Consider the following 17191-nt stretch of genomic DNA (forward strand, 5'->3'; position numbering starts at 1 on the left):
CGGATGTGGCCTGGAGAAACACAAAGGGCATGAAGAGTTCCTCTCCTCTGCCCAGACGCAATCGCAATCAAGAACAAAGTCTTTATTGTGAGACAATGCCCAGAGGCTCAAAAGGTGGCTCAGATAAAGCAGCCAAAACCTTGGGCAGACCACAAGGAGGAGCCAGCTTCTGTTGGGGTGGACGCTCCAGAAAAAAAAGACTGCAACAACATTGCCAGACGAGAAGAGTTTGACACCCCTGAACCATCCGGGAACCCCCCGTGGATCGCAGCAATGGCTGACCGATACCCACGCAACGTGGACAGAGATCTACCTTTGTCAAATAATGAAATAAGAAAATCAGCTATGACACCCAGAGACGCCATCCTGGGCACCACGCCAAGAACCTCACACCACTGGTGGAACGCCTCTAACCGAGAGTTGTACACTGCTCTAGTCAAATCTCACCTTGCCATATCGAGCATCATCCTCAACTTCCCAGAGCGCTTGGGAATAATGAACCTCGGCGAGAGACTCAGACCAGGGTGGTCTGAAACTCGCTCTATTGCGCCCTTCTCCAACAACATGAGAATCTCGCTTGAGATGTGTTGCTGGTAAGGGACGGACAACGAAGGCGGACGACCTTGAATGGTGCCGCCCAAATCGGGCTCTACCAACTCTATGTAGAACCCTCTCGCACGACTGAGAGCACAAAAGTGTCTTCGGAGATAGCTTCCCAAAAGGGAAGAAACTCCTGGAGCCGATCGCCGACCCGGTCTACAAGCGCTCGGGGCAAACCTTCAAAAGGGCCGCTTGGTTTGAGGGAAAGGCTTGACCGAAGGCCTCGGCCCACCTCTAGCTGAACCCCTGCCACGACCCGAACGAGGCTGGGAAACAAACGGGAGTCCGAGTAGGCCCTGTAGGCCGACAAGGAGCCTGAAACGGAGTACGGCGAGGTGCCTGAGAAGGAGCACGCTGGCGTGAACCAGACGCAGCAGACCTCCTAGAAGGTCCTGACCACCCCCTGGGTAAAGGCTGCGCTCGGAGATGCCTGCTTGCGCCTATCAAACTCCTTCTGCAACATCGCAATGAACTGACCTCCACAGAGGAACTGCCTCGATGAGGAAATACCCTCACACAAAGAAGGGATATCCCTCTCCAACACACCCAGCTCCAACAGCGCAAGCTGACTGCGCTGAGACGTCACCACTACAGAGGTACATGAAATGAACTACCACAACAGTCCCGAAAGCAACAAAAGGACATTCTGAAGGATCAACAAATCATCCGACGACACTTCCAACTCGCCAGCCCTTGCCAAGAGACTGACGAGAGAGAGCCAAGATAAGCCGAAAGACGGAGAGAAACTCCTGTCATACCCGAAATCAACTCCAACGGCTTATCCCGCTCCTTGTACGCCTTAGTCTTGAGGATGACCCCCAACCTAAGCGCTACATTAACCAGATCAGGCGAAAGCTTCTTGGAGCTGAAAAAGTTACGAGTAACTTCCGAAATGAAAGAGAAAGCAGAACCTTACGACCTTACATATCGAAACACCCCGATCGGGTCAACTGAAATCCTCTCAAATTCGACTCTAAACTCCTCAGGAAGAGAAATAGAATCCGGAGAAGAACGCTATTTAAACAGCAAAGACGGCACACTACCACCAACACTAGGGCGAGAAAAAGTTTCAGGGAGATACTTCTCTAACAAAGCCCTCGCATCAGAGCCCAGACTCGAAATTTGACTCGGGCCTGAGGCCAGCTGCGAATTCTCAGAGACAACGGAGGCCGAGTCCCAGTCACACTGACGATCCAGAGTGACCGAATCATACGGATGAACAAAGTCTGACCAAGCGCCGACTGTACGAGGCAAAGATTCTGACGTCAGAACAGCGGCACTCGAAAATTCAGAAAAAGAATCTGAATCTGAAGACAAAGAGACAGGCTCTGCTACACTACTAGCCAGGGAACAGGGGACAGAAGGAACCAAACCTGCAAACGTGCCGGGTGACAAATTCAACGCCAAAATTTGTTCACCTGCCGATACAGCTGGGGCGCCCAGCTGACTGAACATCTGCTCCAAAAGAGCCCTGAGCTCTGCCTGCGCAGAACTCGAAAAAGACGACACAGGCGTCGATTTCTTAGCTTTCTTAGTCCGTTTCTGACGCTTCTTACCTGTCGCAATGGGGGATGAAGGGGACTACTTCGCCCTGCTAGCTTTCTTAAGCTTAGCTCCATTGGCGGATTGACCCGAGCCGACTCGCTTCACTGCTTCCATAGAAACTTGAGCGAAACCCTCATGATCAGTGTGACCGGGGACCTCACGCTGCAATACTTCCTGAGAAGCTGCAAAGTTTTGTGAGAAACTCCAGCGAAGACCCGGACGGTCAGCTGGCTGGCTCGAACGCGGTATCCTTCAGGTAACTTACTATAGGGCAAAGCCCCCGACACACCAGGCAAAAAATACCCGGTGCGGGGAGCCACCTGCCTCAAGCCTGTACTTGAGATGCCCTTACCACCCCCCCTCCTGCCGCACCAAACCCACTCGCTAGTGAGGCGCTGACAACATCCGTAACTGGGGGGAGTGAATCCACTCCAACACCAGACTCCTTGTCCATGGGAAAACCTGTGAATGAGACAAAACAAACTTTCGAACGAAAGAAAACCAACAACAATAAAACAAAGTAACCACAGTTACTAAGAACAAAAATCGACGTGCAACTAGCGTCAATCACAAACAAGCGTCGTTTATAAACACACGACAAACTCGAACAAACCAACAGTGTCGTTTATAAACACACGACAACCTTGAACAAAACAATCCAAACATAGTAAACAACTACGAAAGAGAAGAACGCTTACTTTAGCATCAACAAAAGAAAATTAACACACAGCAAGCTCAAACAAAAGAGCCGCAACGTATACACACACTTCAATAACACACGAGGTATGCACAAAGAAATCCTGTAACATTGGAGTAAACACAAACAGTGAAAAAGCCCCGGTACACACAAAGAAATGTGCCTGGGACTGAACTCAAAAAAGGAAGTTCGCTTGGCAAAGTGAACACTAAATTCTTGCCAAAACTAAAGTGACTGAGGGTTAAAAAACTGAACTAAAATGTATCAAAACAAATTGGAACTGGATAATGACAGAAAGAAAGCACCCAAAACGCTGCGAGGAGCAAAAAAACTCAAAATTTAGCAATGCCAAAGGCGCCGGCGGAGCTCCATAAAGTTACTGTAAGACCTGACGTTTGGGGTCTAGGCCTATAAATAGAAATGATTATGACCAGCAATGCCAAAGCATGAATGCATCAAAAAATCATAACTTAATCTTTTGAAATGTTGGTAGAGGATTAATTTTTCTTTAGTTTGATATACGTTGGATTGCCTAATATTCAATGTTTCTTTGAGAAATATGAGGTTTAGTTTAGTGTTACATTTTTTTTTGTGTTGCTTTTGGTAAAACATGATGTACACCTACCGTGCGCTGCGTAGTGGAGACACACATATATCGCATTCAATTCTGCATGCACTCGCAAGGCATGATCGACCAACATATATGGCACGAAAACAAAATTTGTAGCAATCTTTACATAGTCAATTATAATGAACTATAACTATAAAATGAATAGAACTTACCCTCATCACTCTCGCCGCGAAAAACGAGCTGGCTTCTTACTTGTACAGCTGGTCGTGTTGCAATTGAATAACGAAATCAAAGTGGTAAAACAGAGCGTATAATCGAGTCAAGCAAACACAATTCAAATTTCATACAAAGATAACGTGCACGCGTACATACTATGGACGGGCGCTCGCTAAACCATATTGGTAATAAATGTAGTCTAAATTAATCTTAGTAGTCTATTTATATATTTTAAAGCAATTAAATTTTTTTTTATTTTTAATACAAATTTTTAGTGTAATATATATACATTTTTATATTACTTTTGACTATTATTAGCAATTCAATTCCAAATAGATACAGGAGCCTTGGCATGTTCGGATCCAGATTTTCCAATGGGGAGGGGGATGGGGGGGGGGGGTTCAATTTCGAATAGATACAGGAGCCTTGTCATGTTCGGATCCCGTATTTTCCAATGGGGGAAGGGGGGAGAGGGGGGGGGGGAGGGGTTCAATTCCAAATAGATACAGGAGCCTTGGCATGTTCGGATCAAGGACTCTTTTTCCAATGGGGAGGGGGGGGGGCAAAGAAAATTTTAAAATCGCACAGACCGTTTTACTAATACTGACACTGGTCATATTAGCCTGGGAGGGGGGGGGGGTAATCACAAATTACGGCATACAAAGTTTTGCCGCTAATGTGTTAATTTTTCACACACAAAATCCCTAAACGATGGGTCCCATTTTGACAAAAAAATCACTAAACAAGAAGTTAGGAAGGGGGGAAGGGGGGAAGGGGGGAAGGGGAGGGATTCAGGAATTTTGGACTGGTCCTCTCATGCTCAGGGAAGATACGTCTCATAACTTGGTAGAGGTTCAAGAACACTGTCTAATCTTTAGAAAAAATGATATTTGATCGAAAGATAGATGGTTCCTCCATAACGGACAAGTCTTCTTGTAGACGGTTATTTTCCGTACTCTATGTGTTCCACATACAGGACATTTGGAGTTGGGGCGGGGTTGAGGGAGGAAGAAAGGGGGAGGGAGTGGGGAATATGGGATAAGCCCTTTAGCGCTCAGGGTTAATACGTTTTAAAACGACTTGGTGGAGGTTCAAGAACACTGTCTAATCTTTAGAAAAAATGATATTTGATCGAAAGATAGATGGTTCCTCCAATACGGACAAGTCTTCTTGTAGACGGTTATTTTCCGTACTCTATGTGTTTCACATACAGGACATTTGGAGTTGGGGCGGGGTTGAGGGAGGAAGAAAGGGGGAGGGAGTGGGGAATATGGGATTGGTCCTTTAGCGCTCAGGGTTAATACGTTTTAAAACGACTTGGTGGAGGTTCAAGAACACTGTCTAATCTTTAGAAAAAATGATATTTGATCGAAAGATAGATGGTTCCTCCATAACAGACAAGTCTTCTTGCAGACGGTTATTTTCCGTTCTTTACGTGTAATTAATATTGGACGTTCGGAGTTGGAGCGGAGAGGAGGGGAGGGGGGAGGGGGGAAGTGGGAAGGGGAGGGAGAGGGGAAGATTGGATTGGTCCTTTAGCGCTCAGGGAAGATACTTCTCATAACTTGGTGGAGGTTCAAGAACACTGTCTAATCTTTAGAAAAAATGATATTTGATCGAAAGATAGATGGTTCCTCCAATACGGACAAGTCTTCTTGTAGACGGTTATTTTCCGTACTCTATGTGTTTTACATACAGGACATTTGGAGTTGGGGCGGGGTTGAGGGAGGAAGAAAGGGGGAGGGAGTGGGGAATATGGGATAAGCCCTTTAGCGCTCAGGGTTAATACGTTTTAAAACGACTTGGTGGAGGTTCAAGAACACTGTCTAATCTTTAGAAAAAATGATATTTGATCGAAAGATAGATGGTTCCTCCAATACGGACAAGTCTTCTTGTAGACGGTTATTTTCCGTACTCTATGTGTTTCACATACATGTACAGGACATTTGGAGTTGGGGCGGGGTTGAGGGAGGAAGAAAGGGGGAGGGAGTGGGGAATATGGGATTAGCCCTTTAGCGCTCAGGGTTAATACGTTTTAAAACGAATTTTGGTTTGGTCCTCTCATGCTCAGGGAAGATACGTCTGATAACTTGGTGGAGGTTCAAGAACACTGTCTAATCTTTAAAAAAAATGATATTTGATCGAAAGATAGATGGTTACTCCATAACGGACAAGTCTTCTTCCAGTCGGTTATTTCCGTACTTTACGTGATATACATATTGGACATTTGGAGTTGAGAGGGAGGGGGGGGGGGGGGGGGGGGGGAGGGGGGAGGGGGGAAGGGGAGGGAGAGGGGAATATTGGATTGGTCATTTATCGTTCAGGGTGAATACGTTTTATAACAACTTGGTGGAGGTTCAAGAACACTGTCTAATCTTTAGACAAGGAAATTGAGGTTGGAACTTTCTTAATAGGCAGGGTGACCCATTAGCAGGCCCTCCAAAATGAAATCCTCTGAATATAATCAGCATTTTGAAGTGAATATTGATTAAGAATCATGAACAAATAAGAAAAATTTATTCATTTATTCTTATATTAAGTTGTGAAAACATAATCCAAGTCTACTGACCTACAATAACCTTTGACCTGGTGACCTGGAATTTGTGTCATATGACTTGTGATACTTGATAACTATTGGATACAAGTTTCATGGAAGTTGAACAAACACTTTTGAAAATATGCTAAAAATTCAAAATCTTGATGTTGATGCCACAAAAAAGTCTAAGTTTGTTGACCTGAAATGACCTTTAATCTTGACTTTGTGACCTGAAATTCAACTCACATGATTAGGGATACTTGATAACCCTATAGTGCAAGTTTCATTGACTAAGGACTTATACTTTCAAAACTATATCAAAAATTCAAAAACCTAACCTTAGGTTAAGTTTCCGATAATGATGCCACAACATAGTCTAAGTCTGTTGACCTGAAATGACCTTTGACCTGAAATTCAACTCACATAATAAGGGATACTTGATAACCCTATAGTCTAAGTTTCATTGACTAAGAACTGATACTTTCAAAATTATATCAAAAATTCAAAAACTTAACCTTAGGTTAAGTTTTTGATGTTGACACAGCCGCCGTCGCCGCTGTCGCCGGAAAAGCGGCGTCTATGTCTCGCTTTTTTGCTACGCAGGCGAGACAAAAGTGCATATTTGGCGGGCAGATTTTTTAAGGTGTTTTGAAATGAAATTTGAATCCTTGTTGAGTAAATATAGAAATAGCTCGTGCTGTAAGCCTACAACCATGATTTCATTTAAAACTTTAAACAAAAAATGGAATTCCAGAACAATTAAAATTCTTGTGGTACTATATGTGTTTCATGACTGTCAAAATATTTAAAATACTTTCTTTATACCGGCCTGTACATATTTTGATTTACAAATCACTTTATCACTCTCATTTGCTTTAAAAATACCAACGTGCTGAGTATTTTTTACAACCATGATTGCAATGAACACCTATTTTGGGGGAATCCAGAATAGTTAAACTCCTGTGGTGCTATGTATTTCATAACTCTCAAGATATATTAAACAATAAAAAAGCGTGCGTTCTAGTTGACCTCCGAGAAACTGTCTGCGTCCCGGGTCAAACGGCGCAAAGCAGCTGTGCAAGGCCAGGGCGCGACAAACCCGCTTGCCCGACGTCCCGGGGCAACCAAATTGAGCCGTCGGGCAAGTAAATCAAATTATCACTTGCCCGATTCGGGCAAGTGATACTTTTACAGTAATTTCCTAGTGTCCAAGAACTCTACCATTCACCCGTCAACTTCTTACCCGTCGTCAAAATCCAGAAGCAAAAAAGCGATCGTTCCGATTTCGAAAAAACTTCACAGACAGCTAGCCAGCTCAGCTAGCTCAGCGCGCATGCAACAGTGACACTTCAAGCCATGAATGCCGCTCCGCCTCCACGCACGGCCGGCCGTGAGCTAGCTAGAGACAGCTAGCGCGATCGTACCAGCTGCGAGCTTATTCGCGCTCTCTCTCTCTAGCTCTGCAGGCCGCACCGACAGGCCTTTGCTATTCTCTGATTGCCGATTGGTTGAATCACGCCAAATATGACGTCATTATTCTAGGGAAATGAACACGTGCGAATCGGAATGGAATAAACAAAAGGGATTTTCAAGTAAGTACAAAAAGTCAAATGTTTGATATTTATTCATAATGACTGTTAATGATTGTGAACATATTATTTAAAACTCGCTGCTCAAATAAATCAGATGAATGTTTTTGTCTCGTTTTCAATTTATTACTGCGGTCTCAAGATCCGACCGAGCGAGTCATTTTGATAATAGTATCGAGACCCCCAGAATATAAGCCGTTGTTGTTTTGTTTTCATGGTTTTAGCGACGTTGTTTAGTCTAGTTTTCGCATACTTATCCGAGATTTATCGTAAAATATCTTCAATATTATTATTTAGTAAGAATTTACAAATTTTGGCATGATATTTATAGCAGTGAATGATGAAATAAAAATGTCCGTACTTTATTTAAAATAGTTGATTACCCATTATTTACATGACGTTTCTTGATGGAAGAGTTGACCCAAATTATTAACAGCTGAAAATTAGCCTACGTTTCCAAATGACAGCGGCTTGCACAGACACACACGTGCGTTGATCAGCTGTTTTTTCTCGATTGTGCTAGTAAACATGGAGGCACCGCCAGCCAAGAAAGCGAACTACTTTTTCGCTTTAAAGTTTTGGGCAAGTGGAAATATTGTTTGGGCAAGTAAATTGAAAACCCACTTGCCCGACAGGGCAAGTGGTGAAAAAAATTCTTGTAGCACCCTGAAGGCCTTTATTTTGAATGAGACACAATAAACGTGACATCCCGCAAACCACGTTCGTATAGTGAGGTTCGATATGTACATATCTAGTGGTTAAACATGATAAACACACTAACTGATACATTGAACAGAAGCGAAGCTGAAATCACCTTTGCTAAGAGGGGGTTAGTGCTGTGTTGGACTTTGCAGTAGGGAACGATTGATGTGCGAGTTGGGCCGATGTGATGGGTGAAAAGGGGAGGTTGAACCCCTTTGTGAGACCACCCTTAAACTAAAAATAATAGGATGAAAATATGAGCTCACCTTCGCTGAGAGGGTGTTAATGCTGTGTTTGACTTTGCAGTAGGGAAGAGGAAGATTGATGCGCTAGCTGGGCTGATGGGCGTGAAGGGGAGATCTGGTACAGCCATACCGAATGTGGTTGACCAAAAATTTTGGCTAGCATTGACGATCCTCTGTTATTGTCTGAGAGGGGAGATAAAAGAATATAACAAATTACATGTATATGGAAAAGAGCCCCTAGGCCCTGTCTTACCAACAGTTGCGATTGATCCAAATCAATCGCAACTCCTTTAATCAATCGCAAGTTTTGCAATCATCTATCTCTTATGTACATAGGTGCGATTGACATCAATGGCAAATAAGTTGCGATTGATATCAACTCTTTGTAATACAGGGCCCAGGTATGTCAAAAATATCTTACGTGCAAACAAAGCAAAATCCATTTCCCCCTGTATAATTGTGATATGTTTGTGTAAATTTTTGTCATCATAGCCTCTACAGTAGCCTTATGTATCATTTGTACAACATTCATAACATTACAGAGCATTTTTTTGTTGAAAATCAGACATTTTCCAAAATGTATATTTCATACAACATAGAATTGTTATATATTTATGTGTTTGTGAGGATTCAATGATTATATGATGATTTATTTAAGGTACATTACAATAAGAAGGGGAGATGGGAGGGGTGCTGACCTGCCAACATCTGGAGTTTAAAAACTGTATTCTTTAATCCCAAAAGTTGTATTTTACTGACAAAAACTGTATTTTGTATAAAAAACGGATCAATGCCTCTTACATACAGCTCCTACAAACAGGAATGGTTTTTTGTTTGGAACATTGGTTGAATGTGCATGATTTGGTCATGACTGGTGTGTTTGATGAACCAATGAACATCCCCAAATTGCCAATCTGAGATGCTTGTAGGATACTACAGGACAGTATGGGCATTTTGCCATTGGCACACCCACACAAAATAAAAAAAAAAAAAATATATATATTGAGGAAGATCATACTGTCGTACTTCTACAAATTGTACGAAATACGATTAAATCGTACTGATTGGCAGATAGAATTCTCCCTGCCTTGAGAGATCACCAAAATAACCTAGCCTTTACTTCAGATGCAGAATATAAGAGCAGACTAAAGGGACTTTGAATAGCAAGCGTTATCTTTGAGTACTATGAGTGAGCGACGTACAGTGCACGTAGGACCCTAATAACACTGATACTATTGCCGACACTCTAGACTTGCCAATCCTATGATATGCCTTAACAAAAGGCTAAGGGAATAGGGGAAAGGATAAAATGAAATATAACTAGATGGAATATTTGACTGCACGCAGTTGAAAATGATGCCTCCGCCATAGAGCAATTTTACAAACCAAAACGGAAGCAATTTTTAAAATTTAAGTTTTTGGTTTTAATGATAATGCATTCACAAGCTTTTTATAGGCATACACAATGAGCCCCATGACCTTTGACCTGATGACCCTAAAATATAATCAGTTCATTGGCTCTGCAAGATTCATATACATGTCTTGAGTTTGATAGTAATCTGTCTATTGGTTCTCATGAAAATGCGATCACAAGCTATTTGTGCAAACATAATAAGCCCTGTGACCTTTGACCTTGTGACCCCACAATCTAATCAGTTCATTGGCTCTGCAAGATACATACATGACCCAAGTTTGGCAGGAATCCATCGACCAATTCTTAAGATAACGTGATCACAAACTATTTTAGCATATATAATGAGCCCTGTGACCTTTGACCTTCAACCTTGCGACCCCAAAATCAAATCAGTTCATTGGCTCTGCTAAATACATACATGGTTTAAGTTTGGCAGGAATTCATGCATCGGATCTTGAGATAACGTGATCACGAGCTATTTTTGCATACATAATAAGCCCTGTGACCTTTGACTCCCTGACCCCAAAATCTAATCAGCTCATTGGCTCTGCCAGATACATACATGGTTTAAGTTTGGCAGGAATTCATCCATCGGATCTTGAGATAATATGATCACGAGCTAATTTTGCATACATAATAAGCACTGTGACCTTTGACCCCCTGACCCCAAAATCTAATCAGCTCATTGGCTCTGCCAGATACATATATGGTTTAAGTTTGGCAGGAATTCATCCATCGGATCTTGAGATAACGTGATCACGAGAACGGGACGTACGGAGGGATGGACGGACAACCCGAAAACATAATGCATAAAAATGCTAAACACTTAAACTTCCCATAAACCTATTTAAAGGGAAAACAATACAGGAGGACAGATAGAGGGGGACGCACCTCCATAAAATATTAGAGGGGTCGTCCCCAGAAATTTAGAAAAAAAATCTTTTAAAGCATTTTTTGGTTCATTTCGTCATATTTTTTTAGCAAAAGTTGAGTCAAGACTGCCCCCCCCACCCCCACCCCCACCCCACATTTTGTCATGGATGATAGACAAGACTGTGTGATGAAAAAAAAACACTCAAAACCTTTAAAACCACAATGCACCCCGCTCCCCCCCCCCCCCCCCCCCCTGAGCTGAGACCAAAAACAAAAATCGCCGCCATCAAGTTTAATTAACATTAACAAATAACACCAGGCAAAAACGAAGGTACATGTAGGCCTACTCCTGCTATCCCCCCAGGCTCAGAATTCAAACAATGTCTTTTTTAAATTCAATAAATAGGTCTACATGCAAACAGAAGAGCTATTTAAAATCAATCAGCATCCTTTAATACCAATCGCAATAATTCGCAATAATACTATTTGTCTACGTATTTTAAAGGATCAGCGTAATGTACATGCTGCTATACGGAGACCAGCCTCCCTGGCTAGACCTTGGATCCTGCGTCACTAAAGACGGGGAGGCGGCACTGGCCTAGGTCATACCTATGGAGGTCGAGCGCGAGGATCCACAGTACTACCTAGGATATTATGTGGATCGGCTGTAATTCCAGCTTTAAAACAGAGAGCGAAGAGGAATCGTGTTTACATGAGAGAATATGAGACAAATAGACAGTCAAACAAAATGTGAGACACAGAGAGGCAAAGAGAAACATGGAAAAAAACAAGAAGAATAGACAGACAGAGAGAAAGAAGTTAAAGAAGTTTAGGATGTCAGACATGCAAAAAAATGAAGAAAACAACTTACTCTGTGTTGATAAGGAAGTTGTCAGGCTTGACATCACCATGGATGATCTTACATCGATGCATGTACTCAACAACCTGCAGGATCTTAATAGCGAAGAACATCACCCAGTCCTCAGAATGAGATAGATCTTTCTTATTAACAGCCTTGACTTTGTTGAATAGGTTTAGAAGGATGCCTTTTGATTTGTACTCAGTCACCATGCAGCTCTTGTCTTGGTAGATGTGTGCGCATTCAGCAGTCATAATGGATTGACGCTGCAGAGTAAGAGATTAAAGGTCATTATTAAGTGATTAAGCACTCCTATAAAGACGGATTTACAGTAACTGCTTCCAATTTCCTTTTTTCTTCTTCGATTATTCACAATACCATCCTAATATCATACAAATAACAAATCCTTGTAGAAGAACAAGGAATACAATGTAAAACTAATCCTACATGATGATAAGCAACCAAATTCAGTAAATTGATGATTAAACAAACAAGGAATTCACTCTGGAAAACAATTGAGGAAAAAAATAAAATCATTTGGCCTCATCTGTGAAGTAAATAATGAGTATCACTTCGTTAGGGCCTAAACAAAAAAAGATGTTGTATTGCCCTTTGCAACCGACCCAAAGATCTTGAAATCCATGACCGACCGGCCCATGTTTTGGCACCTCATGTTGGTTCAGAGTTTAATTTTAGGTTTACAACTCACCACATCAATCTGGGAGGGTAGTCTACTAAGCCTAGCATGTAGCTCTTTGATCTCCCTGGGGCATGGAGGGTGTTGGATCTTGAGGGCCACTCTGCGGAAATCACAATCCAGGTCAGTCATGTCCAGTGCATCCAGGCATGCAACCAGGTAGATGGTGGCAAAGGCCCCTTCTCCTACCTTCTCCATTACACTGTAGATATGGATCTCATCACCTGGTAGTAGCAAAAGCGAGAAGATCATGTCAGCCTGGAGCATAGGTGGTCATATAATAGCAATGTTGAGAGAAAAAAACAAAGAGACAAAAGTGATTCACGGTGAGGAAGACTTAAAATCTCTCTGAATATAAACATGATTAGCAAGTGTGCGCATGTAAAAATGACGCCTGGCTGGAATGCTCCCCAGGGAGTGGAGAATGTGCATACATTGTGTGCGGGTAAGCCTGAATCCAATGACCGGGGTAATAATATCTGTAAAGCGCTTTGTGAGGGCCTCCGGTCCTGAAAAGCGCTATATAAGAACGAGCTATTATTATTATTACCTAATCTTATCTGATTGATTGATGAATTATATACATCCTGGAAGAATGGTTATGTTAATGAACAATTACTGCTTTACGTACAGTCTACTGATTTTTATCTTCTCATATTTGTTTTTTTATTTTTTTATATGTTGTTATAATCTGTATAATCTCCTCACCCAAATCTATGTATTACTTGTCGAAGGCAAATCTCAACTCCGTTTACGCATGAATGTTCTACATGCATAGAACTAGATACCGTACCCAGGATATATACTACACATCAGATAATACTTCAATTGATAATGCTGATTATGTTCTACCAAACCAATATAATGATGTCGTAAAGGATATTTTGAAAAATAAAAGTGTTTTATCCATGGTACATTTTAATTGCAGAAGTATAAAGAGAAATCTTTAGGACAAGCGTTTCTGCTCCCATATGAGTAGAATACCCGACGCAGAACTGAGCCAGACAAACTTAACAATTTAGAAGACACCCAACTACGAGAAGGAAGAAAATGAAATTGAACTGGAAGCCCGACTGCTGAGAACACAGCATTCTTCCAGAATCTCGGGTAAAGGTGAAGTAAAGATACCTTCCATAGTGTTCTTGCCAGTATTTCTTGCTCATTTTCTTGTATTGCATTATCAGAAACTTGGTTAGCATGTGATGAAGAAATTCAAATCCCTGATTATAGGTTTATTGGAAATGGTAGGCAAAATAAGCGTGGAGGTGGTGTAGGTTGTTTGCTAAAAAAGGATATAAAACATGAAAACCGTAAGGACTTGAATGTTTTTAATCAGTGTATGGAAACAATTTTTATTGAGATATTTTCTAAAACAAAAAATATAATTGTTGCCAGTGTACAGACCCCCTGGGCAAAGTGTATCAGACTTTTTTCACTGCCTTAGAAGACACTCTTAGTGCAATAACTCGAGAAAATAAACAGTGATTTCTTATTGGTGATTTTAATATTGATCTTTTAGGTCTAGACTAGTAACTTATTCCTGCACACCCTTGATTTTATACCCAACTAGAATAACACAAAGTTCAGCAATTCTAATTGATAACATATTTACAAACAATCTGGATAATATTTAAAAAAACTGGAATTCTTGTAAATGATGTCAGTGATCATCTCAGCGTTTTTGCTATCGTTAATTATGAAAATGTTTTATACTTACAAAGACCTATTCCCTCTTTACTTTAACTCGTTGTAAACTAATTACAGTAGTTGGTCACGCAGCCCTCTACCCACAATAGGTGGCCTACAAGTGACTGCTAGCGACACGGGCACTCACCCACGTATCCAGTCAGTCCAACTAAGCATCCAAAATAAATGAAGGAAAAACCCGACAAAATCGGTCTTAACAAGGAGAAAAACAATGATTTAAAACAAAAGCAAAAGGTTTCCTACCTTACGACCGACGAACAACTCCCTCGAAGTGCGCTTGGAAATAGCTTTGGAATTACGAATTGCAAAACTTGCCGGAGCAAAGAAATATTTCAACCTGCCTAGGTAAAGAAACAAGTCAAAAGTAATCGAATCTGCTCACTCAGATGTCCTCCGCCGTTTCCGAGAAAGTCCTGCCTCTCTTACGTAACACAACAGATACGTCACAACACGTGAGCGAATTGGGAAATTCCCTTTTACCCCCTCCGGAGAATTTGGATGGGCAAGCCACGTCAGCGAACGTGCGCGAATTTTGAATCACGTTCTCCTCCAGACTCACGCTCGGAGGGATATGGATGGAAAAGCATAACCCAGCCTGGGGAGTGGGGATATAACCACCCCCCCCAGTCATTTCTGGAATATGTCCCACGTTCCATCACACCCAACATTTTAAAATACATAAAACAGAATATTCACAACACTAGTATTAAAACTAGCCACAAATAATCACATAACATCCACTCACGGGAAATATAAATACCATACTTCACCGCAGCCATCCGGCCATGGGCCTACCCAAGGCAACCCCCCCCCCCCCCACCGAACCTGTCAGCCCTTCACGGCACTCACCCCCGTAATGGCACAGAAAATTTACCCATTAAAACACGAATGGTCAGCTGAAACTACGAGCGGGCAACGCCCACCACTTCCATCCGGAAACATCGTTTCCACTAGCCCCAAGCACAACCTGGCAAATTTAGTTCCATGCCCGTTTTTACAAGTTAAAATTGACAAAACACAACAAGTTACCCCAAAATGATGCATTTCGAGGTCCTAAAAGTCCGTGACGCCAATGAAGTAGACTTGGGCATCTACTTTAATAGACACCAAAACCAGACATGTAATACTCACTGGAAATGTATTGGGCCAGTCATCTGGTCGGTTCAGGTGTCGGTGCATAAGAGTAGAGGTTGGCTTTCTTCCACGAAGCGCTTTTCATTATATATTATACAACGGAAATGTGCTTGAAATATGCTTTTCATTATATATAAATAATGTAAATGTGAATTGCAATTATTTATAAACAATGAAAATGGGAATTGTAATTATTTATAAATAATGAAATTTAGAATAGTAATTATTTATAAATAATGAAAGTGTGATTTGTAATTATTTATAATTAATGAAAATGTGTTAAGAATTATATAAAAATAAAAAAGTACATTTACTTGCATTATATGTAAATAATGGTTATTAATGATTATATAACATATAATTTGTCTATATAATTGTTCTACAAACGGCGTCTCATAGATTAGCGCCATCTATTTTGAAAAATATTATAGGTAGGCCTAATATAGTATTTGTGGGATCTCTCTCATCATCAATTCAAAATAGATGAAATAAAAAGTAGGTGACATGTACATAATGTCAGTAATTTGTGTTGCTACAAATGACAACGGCCTCAGGCTGCCATATTACGTTTAACTTTAGGTCCCCCCCCCTTAAGCAAAAGGAACAACCTAAAGTTCTCATACTTGTATGTGCGCTTCCATAGTTGGTATCTCTGCTTTCTTAAACCCAGGTCTAAGATAGGATTAGGGAAGAATGTTATTACGATTGATTTCAAAGAAGTTCAAAATGGTGTATGTACATTCAAACGTAGTTATACATGAATATCCATTTCTCGAGGTACAACTTTGTGAAATGAAAGCAGGCTCTTCGTGCTAGTAGCTCAGTAGGCTCATCCCAAAAGTATTGTATAATTTATTATTTTTTGGTCTCATTAACAGTTTTAGATTTGACGGTTGCTATGGAGGATGCACTTTCATTTCTTGACATTTTTTTTTTTTAAACATCACTTTATTGTTCAAACTTGCACAACAAAGGAAAGATACAATAGCCCAGGACAATTCCATTTTACTGGAAAATGCAGGGCATTAAAAGTACATACAGTGTATGTTATATAACATCACCAAAACAAAAATTAACTAATTTTACAACATAGTGAAGACTAAGGAGGTATGGATATTCCTAGCTATAGATAATCAAATAAGCAGATGCTCATCCACCCTTTGTCTCAGCCATCTATCTTTGTGTCTGTTTTATTCTCATCTATCTATATGTTTTTCTCTCCCTATCTATCTTTGTGTATATCTGTTTTTCTCTCCCTATCTATCTTTGTGTATATCTGTTTTTCTCTCCCCATCTATCTTTGTGTATATCTGTTTTTCTCTCCCTATCTATCTTTGTGTATATCTGTTTTTCTCTCCCTATCTATCTTTGTGTATATCTGTTTTTCTCTCCCTATCTATCTTTGTGTATATCTGTTTTTCTCTCCCTATCTATCTTTGTGTATATCTGTCTTTCTCTCCCCATCTATCTTTGTGTCGATCTGTTTTTCTCTCCCTATCTATCTGTGTCGATCTGTTTTTCTCTCCCTATCTATCTTTGTGTATATCTGTTTTTCTCTCCTTTATCTATCTTTGTGTCGATCTGTTTTTCTCTCCCTATCTATCTTAGTGTCTATCCATTTTCTCTCTCTATCTATCCTTGTGTATATCTGTTTTTCTCTCCCTATCTATCTTTGAGTCGATCTGTTTTTCTCTCATCTATCTATCTGTTTGTCATTTTACTGTTATTTTGCTGAGAAGTCTCATATGCTATATATATATATATATATATATTATCATAATGAGCAAGACATTAAACAAAAATAGG

General features: G+C 40.9%; 1 protein-coding gene across 1 annotated transcript in view; it reads right to left on the minus strand.

Annotated features, from left to right (window-relative positions):
• LOC100888693 (checkpoint serine/threonine-protein kinase bub1) overlaps nucleotides 1-14629 on the minus strand; it is a 29857-nt gene extending 15228 nt beyond the window's left edge. Inside the window, exons 1-5 of the mRNA XM_030977620.1 lie at nucleotides 14495-14629; nucleotides 12557-12802; nucleotides 11860-12113; nucleotides 8723-8884; nucleotides 3626-3673 (exon numbers count right to left, since the gene is read on the minus strand). Of these exons, the coding sequence (XP_030833480.1) occupies nucleotides 8878-8884; nucleotides 11860-12113; nucleotides 12557-12796 (501 nt within the window). The 5' untranslated portion in view covers nucleotides 12797-12802; nucleotides 14495-14629 and the 3' untranslated portion in view covers nucleotides 3626-3673; nucleotides 8723-8877. The remainder of the gene's footprint in view (nucleotides 1-3625; nucleotides 3674-8722; nucleotides 8885-11859; nucleotides 12114-12556; nucleotides 12803-14494) is intronic.
• Nucleotides 14630-17191: the final 2562 nt, after the last annotated feature.

This window comes from Strongylocentrotus purpuratus, unplaced genomic scaffold (assembly GCF_000002235.5).
Source record: "Strongylocentrotus purpuratus isolate Spur 01 unplaced genomic scaffold, Spur_5.0 spur5_scaffold_1, whole genome shotgun sequence".
NCBI lineage: Eukaryota > Metazoa > Echinodermata > Echinoidea > Camarodonta > Strongylocentrotidae > Strongylocentrotus > Strongylocentrotus purpuratus.